Here is a 10,940-nt window from a genome sequence, read left to right as displayed (position 1 = left end):
ACATGCCGCGGAGCGGCTGGGCCCGTGAGCCATGGCCGCTGAGCCTGCGCGTCCAGAGCCTGTGCTCCGCAACGGGAGAGGCCACAACAGTGAGAGGCCCGCGTGCCGCAAAAAAAACCCTAAACACATGGATCCTCAAGATCGGGGAACGCTTTCAGCCCAGGCCCAACCTCACCCCTCCAAACTTGGTGGATGGTAAAGGCCGTGCCACTGGAGATTTCTGAGCGCCGCCAAAGGCTGCAGGGGGCCCCGGCCGGGAGCGGGGGCGGAGCGTCGCAGCGCAGAGAGGAGGCCCCCGCCCTCCCCGCGCCGGGCCCGCGTCGCTGGCCGGAATCCGGTACCGCAGCCGCAGCGGGTCGGCCCCTTCCGCTCGTTCCCGGCTCCCGGCATGGGCATGCAGCTTCTGCGGGGACTGCGGCTCTGGAGGCTCGCCGCCTTCGCAGGCCTGGCCGCCTCGGCCCGAGTCCCCGCCGCCCTCCCCGGCTACCGCCCCCAGCCCCGCCTTCGCGCCCCGCGGCCCCGCCCCGGCCTCCGAGCTGGCCTCAGGTCGTAGCTCCAGGCCGCAGCCGCCTGCAGAGACCTGCAGCCAGCCAACGCCAGCACTATGGAGCGCACCGGAGCCGGTGAGCCCGGGCAGCCGAGCGGGCCGGGTGGGGTGACCGGAGCCCGGGGGCGTGGGCCCCGCTCGGCGCTCGGCCTCGGGGAGGGCCCGGCCTCGCCCCACCTTGCGCCCCTAGCGCTTGGAGCGCGACCCCACGCCTGCTCAGCTCGGGGGCTCTTCTCCTCGCTCAGCGCGGGAATCCTGTAGCCGCGAGGAGCCCAGTGCAACCGGGTTGTGATCAGTGCTGCTTGTAAGCAAGCGTTTTGGAGGCCGGGGGTGTGAACCCACGCTAAGTTTCACTTTTCTTTCCCGAAGATCTTATGACCTTTTAGAAACCTGATTCCTTCACACACCCTCCGACGGTGTTATTGCGTGGTCGGCAAACCTAGAAAAAGCTCAGTTTTTATGCTTTATCACAAACAATCAAAGACTTGAACCACTACACTTGGGGTTTCCTTCTAGGATTTTATTCTAGGTGTGGAAATGACCTCTTTAAACTGGCGCCAGAATTGATTTCCAGTTTAGGTCGGCATTTGCTGTGGACTGAACTTTGTGGGTAGAGCGGGTTAGGGGTTGGACTTTTGGTGAAAGGGACCAACAAGCCAATTAGAGGAAAGGTGCTCTTCTGTGAGGTTTTTATAATATAAACGCATGAAACGATATAAAAAGCATGAAAATGTTAAAATGTTATGCAATAGCCATTAACTAGTGTCACTATGTTTACAGTTGTTGAGGGAATGAAATGATGAAGACCTTGTAGGTGGATGCTGAGGGCGGGAGTTTTTGAGATGCATTTTTAAAGGGGGGCCTGTAGGGGATTGTCCGTGTCAAAGAGAAAGGATTCACACCCCAGCTCCTTTAGTGTCTGACCTTGCAACTGAAGACGCTGACGGCGTACTTTTAAGATGTTTGTGGAGTTTACTGTCTTCTTACATTCCTTTTCAGATATTATTAACTTAGGTCCATTACTCTCTAGTAATTTGGGTTATACTTTAGTTTCTTTTTTAAAGATGTGGAAACCAAAGCATGGAGGTCAGGTGACTTGTTGACCGCTCTCAACATTTCTCCAGCTGTAAGATGTTTCTATTTTTAGTAGCCAGGTCAGGACTGACATGGATGATGGGATTGACCCTTTCTACTGGTTCTTGGGGAATATACCTACTATATACCTAGCAGAGTGAATAAAAGAGAATCTTGCTCAGTAAAGTTGTACTTGGTTATCCAAATAGGAAACTTACATTTTGTGTGACAAAGGACAGACTATCCTTTTTCTCTTCTATTGGTCTGTCTTTGATGAAGGCATTTGCTGAAGTGCACCTAAATTTGAATATTAGTGTATACTTCGTGTATGGTTTTATAATATATTTTAAATGTGTGCATTGTTTTCTTATAAAAGTAATATTAATTCTGTTTAAAACGTTTGAATAGCAGAAATATATTGAGTGCAGGTATGTCAGCCTTTTCATATATAATCGTAAACATAGTGCAAGTGCATAAGTAGTCTTATATCTGCTTTTCAAAAGGTCAGTACAGGTATCCCCTGCTTTTCAAAAGTTCACATTATGTCACTTTGCTTTTACATTTACGAAAGACCTCCATTAGCACCTGTTTTCACTAATCAAAAGAAATCCTAAAAGGATTTTTCAACCAAAGATAATTGCTTCTTCACTTGACATCATTTTGGCTTACAAAAGTTTTTGTAGGAAGGCTCTTGCTTTCAGATAGCAGGGAATCCTGTATTTGTTATGAACTTTTTTCAGCTGTTGTAGTCTTCCTAGCCATTATTCTTAGTTGTCATTATAGTGAGTATCCTTTGTTTAACCATTTCCCTATTATTAGGCATTTAAGTTGTTAAACTTTTTCTTTTTTGTTTAAACAGAGCTGAGGTGAATCTATTTTAGCAAGTATGATAGACTCCCAGATATGTATCTGGTATCTGTTGGGGTAAGAAGAAAATTTTCATGGCTCCTGATTGCTTTCTGAAAGGATTGCCTCAGTTTACAGTGCTATAAACCGCGTATGTGAACTTTCCAGAAGTGCATGTTGCTGGAAAGGGTGGGTTTTGGCCGTTGAGTAACTGGATTCAAATTCTAGCCCCAAGACCTACAGCTGTAACCTGAGGCAGATTACTTAATCGGCTAGGGTGTAAAATGAGTATAATAAGAGTTCTCCCTGATAGCATGGTGAAATGAGTTACTGTCTGTAAAGTGCTTCCAGCTGTGCCTGGCATAGAAACGTGCTCAAATGTTAGCCGTTGTTACTAGTAGTAGTTAACCAGTTTCACCTGTCTTTTAGTATTAATGCACTTAGCTGTGTTACTATTATTTGGATTTGTATAAAAGATAGAATTTTATTTTAACTATAGTTAGACCAGATTTTAAGTACTTAAAATGGTGAATTTACAGTTTAAATGCTTTATTTAAAGGTTGGTTATTTTAAGGCAGTTTTCCCAAAGCAAAATATTTGCACTTCTGTAAAAGAAAGTGTAGTTATGATGGCTGTGTTTAATTCAGGTCTGCCAGCCTTTGCCCAAACACTAGAGCTTAGAGAACTGGAGGAAGGCTTCCAGATATGAGCCCTGCTGAGAAACATTGTTCTATAGAATGGCCAGCAGTTCTTTCAAGAGTTACTTGAAAGTGGTATTCTCTTTTTTCTGAGTCAATAATTCATATCTACAAAAAGGTTTTCAACTACTCTGTAATTTAATAGAACAAAGTTTGTATTTCAAGTTCTAGACGCTTGTTGATTTTGACATACCATTGCACTCAAGAGTTTATTTATTTATTTTAAAATAAAAAAAAATCTTTTAAAAAACATTTTATTGGCATATAGTTGATTTACAATGTTGTGTTAGTTTCAGGTGTGCAGCAAAATGATTCAGTTATACATATACATATATTCATTCTTTTTCAGATTCTTCACCCTTATAGGTTATTACAGAATATTGAGTAGAGTTCCTTGTGCTATACAGTAGGTCCTTGTTGGTTATCTATTTTATATATAGTTGTCTGTGTATGTTAATCCCAAGCTTCAAGAGTTTACATGTACTTTATTTTAACAAGATGGGGAATGATGTTGAGCAAGTCGTGTTATACTTCAATTTTTATTTTTATGTCAAATAGAATATCATTTACCCTGTGAAAATGAATCTGTGATGTGCTAAGGATGCCATTAAACACCAGGAGTTATTTTTTAGGAGCACTGAGATAGCTGTGTGGCCATGGAGCTTGAGTAATTTATTAACCACTCCCAAATGGGTACTTACCTTTGTTGTTCAGTACAAGTGTATTGAGCACCTCCTGTGAGTTGGACACTGTGCTAGGCATTGAGGAATCAAAGGAGGATAAGACATAGCACTTAAAGAACTTAGAGTAGGGTGACCATACAGACAGATAGGGGTGTAATTTGAAAAGTTCCCCCTTTCACTTTTCAAAGGAGCCCTGGTTTGGGCCGTAAATTGTCTGGTCACTTTAGCTTAGAGTCTAATGGAGAAGACATGTAAGTGGACATCTATAACATGATGTATTCATGCTGTGATTGTACGTGGAAAGAGATTGGATTACCTCACTCAGCCCTGAGCTGGTCATCAGGAACGTTTTCCCTGCCAGTAGACGATTAATCAGAGTTTTTACTTTTAAGTTGATTGTTCTCAACTGTTAACATAATTTCTTAGTCTGGCATAGAATCAAGGTATGGAATAAGTGAAAGGGGAGCAGTGGTTTTCAAACTTCATTGCACGTTAGAGTCACCCTGCGAGGCTTTATAAAAGTACAAGAGGCTGGCCTCATTTCCAGAGATTCTGATTTAGGTGGCCTGGGGTGAGACCCAGATGTTGATCATTTAAAAAAAGCTCTTTAGGTGATTCTAATGTATGACCAAGCTTTAGAATTTGTCAACTAGGACAACCTTGTCATCTAATAGATGAGATAACTACTAGGGCCTAGAGAATTCACACGACTTGCCCAGGATCACAAGTGAGTGGCAGGTCTAATACTAGAATATCTGTCTCCTGATTTTTTTAAAAAATATTTATTGGGCTTCCCTGGCGGCACAGTGGTTGAGAGTCCGCCTGCCGATGCAGGGGACACGGGTTCGTGCCCCGGTCCGGGAAGATCCCACATGCCTCCGAGCGGCTGGGCCGGTGAGCCATGGCCGCTGAGCCTGTGCGCCCGGAGCCTGTGCTCTGCAACAGGAGAGGCCACAACAGTGAGAGGCCCGCGTACCGCAAAAAAAAAAAAAAAAAAAAAAAAAAAAATTATTTATTTGGCTGTGCTGGGTCTTAGCTGCGGCACGGGAGATCTTCGTTGCCACGTGCGGGATCTTTAGTTGAGGCATCTGGGATCTTTAGTTGCAGCACGTGGGATCTTCAGTTGTGGCATACGGGATCTAGCTCCCTGACCAGGGATTGAACCTGGGCCCCCTGCATTGGGAGCACAGAACCTTAACCAGTAGACCACCAGGGAAGTCCCTGTCTCCTGATTTCTAGTCCCCAACCCTTTCTTTTATAGTAGCCAGCTTGCCTTGCATGTTACCCAAACACCACTATTACCATTGTCACTGCTCGATTGTCCTTTTGGTATAGCCAGAGAGATCCACATAGCACTTGTTCTCTAATTGTTGTTGATTAATTGGTTAAGATAAAGTAAACATTAAATTGTTTCAACAACATTTTTCATTTAAAAAAATGACTAAATTTAATTCATCATGTTATTTAATTCTTCATCTTGCCTTCAGAATGTGAGCATAGAATTCAGCCTTCCTTCCCCATTCCACATATTGCCAAGAATCCAGTATATTTCCAAGTGGCACTTTGGAGCTAGTATTGAGATGTCACTGTTAAATGGGCCAATTTAATATCACTAATTTCTCCCCTCCCCAGCTTTACTGAGGTACAATTGGCAAATAAGACTGTATATATTTAAAGTGTACAGCGCGATGATTTGATATAAGTACACATTGTGAGATGATTGGCACAGTCAAGTTAATTAACACATCCACATTTCACTTTTTTTTTTTTGGTGAAAATGCTTAAGATCTACTCTCAGCAAATTTCAAGTATACAGTACAGTATTATTAACTCTAGTCACTATGCTGTACATTAGATCCTTAGAATTTATTACTAAGTTCTTAGGTTAAAATAGAAAAACAAAAGTTGGGTTTATTTCATTTTGTCCATATTTTCATTCAGCTTTGTGCACTTGTAAGTGCACAAATACTCTTTGTTGCTAGCTTTTAAGTGTAAGCTACGTGGTCAGTGATGATATTTTCTGCATAGCTGCATGTGCCCCAAAATATAAAGTTATGTTGTTGATCTATTAAAACTTTTGTTTAAATATAAGCTGCATTTGTATTTTTCAATGCAAGTGTAAACATAGAAAGGAAACATTTACTTGTTCTCACATGTTTCAAATAGTTGTGAGTTTGATTCGATTTAGAGTAAACTAACATTTGTTGAACACCTGCGTTCCAGGCACTCATACTCAATAAGGTTTGAACTGTAATATAAATAAATAGCATTATTAAGAATGTACTATTAATTTTTTTGGTTGTGGTATTGAACATGATTAGCTGATATACAAAAAGCAACAACAAAAAGGTTTTATTGTCATTTTTTGCTTTTATCTAGAAAATAGGGGTGTGTGTGTGTAAGTAATATTAGAGATTACCCAAATTGCAATAAAAATTTAGTTTTTTTGGTTTATGTTAGCTATGACCTATCAGGATATTTATTATCTTGTATATTGAAGCCATATTCTTAATGAAGTGTGTTTTTTTAAGGCCTGATATATGAAAATAGAGGATTACAGCAGAATGAAATAAATGACTTCTTTAATATTGTTAGTGGTAAATTAATCTTTACTCAATATATAGAGTAGAAATTAGATAAGTATCCCAGTATTTTGTTCAATTCTAGTTCAAACAACATTTGTGTCTGTCAATAAAAGCATGGAGAATAATAGTACTGGGGAGACCACCTACTGATAAATTTAGCAATTGATTCTATCAGTTTGAACAGACACCCTCTTTCCCTTAACCTCCTCCCAATGCATATGATTGTTCCACCCATAAAAACAAAACAAAACAAGGACCAAATGTGAAATGCGGCTCTAATATTAATATGTATCCATGGGAGAGCTGTCGGGAAACTGTAAGATCTTTTTGCTTTTTAACCACTGAATTTCTAGAAAAGCGTATTTAGAGCTATGTATTTTTAATGTTTGAATTTCCAATGTTAATATAATAATGGAGAGAAAAAAATTTTAAAGTCTTTATGAAGAAAAAAGTAAAAGTCAGAGCTTGTACAGATGAGAACAGATAAGTGATATTGTTAAAAAATAAACATGGAAAAGACTGCCAAAACCTTGTTGGCTTGTTTTCAAAAGGTATGTGAAAAACTGTAGTTTTAGAATTAAGAAAATGCAGCTATAAAGGATCTTGAGGCTTGTTGATTAACTCAACTTCATTTAACCCTGAGTTGAGTACTGTGCTTCAGAAAATTATTAAAGCTGTTTAACATAAAAATGCATTTATAAAAATGGAGAATATGGTATATATATTTATATAAATAGCTGTACAATATATTTGAATACCGGTTTTAGCATTTCTTAACAGATGTTAATTTATATTGAGTTCAGTTAGTTGAGTTATTTTAGCTTAGGATATGAGTTAAAATAAATAAAATAATATACTTTTCTTTTTGTGATGTTAAAGGAGAAATACATTCCAATGAGTGTGAAAATGTGTCAAGTAAGAGGGAAATGTCGGAAGAATTTGAAGCCAACACAGTGGATTCTCTGGTAGATTTGCCGTTTGCTACTATCGATATTATAGATGATTGTGGAAGTAAGTACTTTATTAAATAAATATGTGTTTAGAAGCAATGAATAGTAAATTTAGGGATACATATATTTTTTTCTTAATAATTACTTCACCTTAAGTACTTGTCATGTTTTTGAGTTTGGGTTGTTAATTAATAATTGTCTGTTGGTAGTCTATTGATACAACTATCACAGATAATATTAAGGCGTGTCTCACAGAATTTGGGGCCAGATCATTCTGTAGTTTATGAGCTACTTCAGAAAACAATGGGCCACAACATTCCATGGTTTATAACCACCTCAGTTATTCTGGACCTACTGCTAATTCAGCAGTGCCCATTCATCTAACAGATGTTTACTGGCCAAAATGATATGTATTGGAATATAAATAAATACATAAAAATATAAATAAAGGTAAGTAAAATAAATAAATATATATATGAAATAAAATATACAAATGTATGTAAAAAGAAAATCTTTCAGAAATGTTGAGGAAGCAGTACAACCTGAGCCACACCTTTGGCCCTATAGGTTGAATGTTTTCTGGGAGAGAATCCAGCATTAGTGAGTTGCTGACCTGGACCTGGATGGGTCTGTTCTCTTTACAAGGGGAAGGGTCGTTGGTCAATTGGTTAGAAACCCAGTAAACCATCCAGAGGTTTGAGGTTGCTGTGAATCCTGCCTCTGAAAGTTGAGTGGGAGCGTGCAATGGAGAGTCTTTCATTCTACTGCTGATAGGAATAACTTAGTATGCTTCCCACAGAGTGTAAAAATTTGTGGAGAGCTTTAGTTTAATTAACTCTACTCTCTTAAGATAATCACAGCCCTTAACTATGAAGCCACACTTAAATCAAGGTTCAAAACAGAGTACTTAAGTGATTTTTTTTTTTTTTAGTCACATGTCTCTCCTAAATGTGGCATTCAGCTCTCCTCATTGAAATTACTGTAATCCTTATTTTACCTCACAGAATTCTAGGTCTAACTTATAATTATTGAAGATTTTAGAGATATGGGAAATTATCATTTTATTCCTTATTCATTAGCTAATACTATTAAGTAGTATATTAAAAAATACTTTGAATCTTAAGTATTTTAAAGTATCAATTGAAACCTCCCTTTACCTGGAAAAAAATTTTGTAACAGAAAAATGTGTATCAAATAAAGATTGAATCTCAGTACTTGGTATACCAAGTAAGTGATTGTCCTGAGTCAATTTTAAAAAAAGGGTAAATTATATCCTGTACCTTTCTGTAATTTATTGGGGAAGCCTGTAATGCATATTTCAAATTTTATTGTGAAAGGACTTAAGGCAAATATTTGTCCCAAATAATAAAAAATAATTGGTATCTGGCAAAGGGTATAAAAGATAAAACTCAGTAAACAAATATATGGAAAATTATTCAACTTCATAAGTATCAAAGGATGCGCGTCAAAATACAATTGTAACTTATCAGATTGGCAATATCTCTTACAAATAATACTCAGTGATTTTAATGTTATATCTACATGGCTTCTGACAATGTACTGTTATAGTCCTTTTAGAATGGAGTTTGTTGGGATCTTGAGCAATGTTCATACATGGGGTAGAGTCACTCATGGAATTCCTACTATAAGGACATAGTCTTGTGGGAAGAAGTTTTATTTATAAATATGTGTGTCACAGTGTTTTTAAATAGTAAAAATATTGGGGAAAACCCAAATGTCCATTAGCGTGTGGTTGAATAAGCTATACTAGCGCCTTTAGACTACATAGTATGGAATTATATATTATGAAAATATTTCTGAAAACTATGTAATAGTGAACATTTCCTATATAAAATGCAAAGTGAAAAAGTAGGGGGAAAATATATGTGCTGTTTGTTTACAATTGTGTAAATACTTTAGGTGCTTTGTCACCAAAATTCACAGTGGTTGTGTTAAGATGGGAGGTTTCTGAGCAATTTCTTTTTTCCTTTTTCTAATCTTCAAATTTTATAAATGCTCTTGATTCTTTTTTTTTGTAAATTTATTTTTATTTATTCATTTTTAGCTGCATTGGGTCTTTGTTGCTGCACGCGGGCTTTCTCTAGTTGTGGCGAGCGGGGGCTACTCTTGGCTGTGGTGCGCGGGCTTCTCATTGTGGTGGCTTCTCTTGTTGCGGAGCACGGGCTCTAGGCGCACGGGCTTCAGTAGTTGTGGCACTCGGGCTCAGTAGTTGTGGCTCGCGGGCTCTAGAGCGCAGGCTCAGTAGTTGTGGTACACAGGCTTAGTTGCTCTGCAGCATGTGAGATCTTCCCGGACCAGGGCTCGAACCCGTGTCCCCTGCATTGGCAGGCGGTTCTTAACCACTGTGTCACCAGGGAAGTCCCTGAATGCTCTTGATTCTTTTCATGAAAAAATATAATTAAAATTTTTAGTTGTGGTTAGAAACTTGCTTTTAAAGATGTAAGCTTCGTCAATTCAGTAAACAGAGAACTAGAGAAACTCATTTTTTTTTGGATACTATCCACTAATATATCACTAATAGTGTTAAAGTTAGGTGGTTAAAAATGAGGGCTGTGGAGTCAGACTGTCAAGGGACAAAATTTACTCCTACACTTTTCTATTGTGTACTTTGAGCAAGTGTCTGGGCTTACTTTCATTATCTCTAAAATTGGTTTAATAATGGTAGTTATCTCATAAGGTTGTTGGGAAGATTCAATTTGTTAATGCTGTCCTTACAGCAGTGTGTGGCATGAACTTGCCTCCGTAAATTTTTATTAATTTAATCTTACCAAAATTTTTTGCCCAAATATATTTGTTGAATTAAATATTAAAAAATGTGCCCTTTGAGAGCAGTATTTTATAATAATATCATTGAGTGCTTCTAGCACATCAGTAAATGCTTTATTATTTATTTACTTAATCCTCACAATGAATGAGAGGGGTAAATTATTTTTTTGGAAAGTTTTAGTAATTTGCCAAAGATTATTCAGAGTAATTCTATGAAATATAGAAGGTAATATTCTAAGTTGTATACTTAAGAAGTTTTAAGAATGGTTACTTCAAAGATTTTGACTGCTTAAGTAACAAGAGAAAAGGAAAAGAATATAAAAGCAAAATCGAATTCATTCTCAGCCTTTTGGCTAACAGCAAGTATGAAAACAATCAACCAGCAATGACAGATGGACTAACCTCATTACATTAATTTCTCCCATAATTCATTCCCTTGTAGTTTTTTGAGGGAATTAAACAAACTTTAGGAAAATTAGTTAATTTACATAAAATGACATATGTGGTGCTTTAGGTAAAAAAAGCCAACTCATGGATGAGAGAGTTACAGCCTTTGTCAACAAGATCAGATTCATTAGAGCACATTAAAATGGCTACTGAAATCATTATGAAAATTAACAAATGTAATAAATGTATGGGATGCGTTTACAGGCTCTACTACAACTGATACTTTTTTTTTTTTTTTGCTAAACAGTAAAGTTACTCTAAATAATCCAGTGAAAGATCCAGGGCATATTGCCAAAAGCTTTCTACATTTTGCTTCTATGGTC

At 38.3% G+C, this 10,940-nt stretch overlaps 1 protein-coding gene across 7 annotated transcripts in view; it reads left to right on the top strand.

The window, feature by feature from the left end:
• Nucleotides 1-551: 551 nt before the first annotated feature.
• AKAP7 (A-kinase anchoring protein 7) overlaps nucleotides 552-10,940 on the top strand; it is a 137,664-nt gene continuing 127,275 nt past the window's right edge. For 6 of the 7 annotated variants that reach the window (XM_082634104.1, XM_082634102.1, XM_082634105.1 and 3 more), the window contains exons 1-2: nucleotides 558-623; nucleotides 7,313-7,444. In XM_082634104.1, the coding sequence (XP_082490230.1) occupies nucleotides 605-623; nucleotides 7,313-7,444 (151 nt within the window). In that variant the 5' untranslated portion in view covers nucleotides 558-604. Of the gene's footprint in view, nucleotides 624-7,312; nucleotides 7,445-10,940 lie in introns of all 7 variants that reach the window. The other variant, XM_082634106.1, reaches the window with a different exon arrangement.

This window comes from Mesoplodon mirus (genome assembly GCF_964341445.2).
Source record: "Mesoplodon mirus genome assembly, chromosome: 10".
Taxonomy (NCBI): Eukaryota; Metazoa; Chordata; class Mammalia; order Artiodactyla; family Ziphiidae; genus Mesoplodon; species Mesoplodon mirus.
This window is presented reverse-complemented; position numbering and strand designations above follow the sequence as displayed.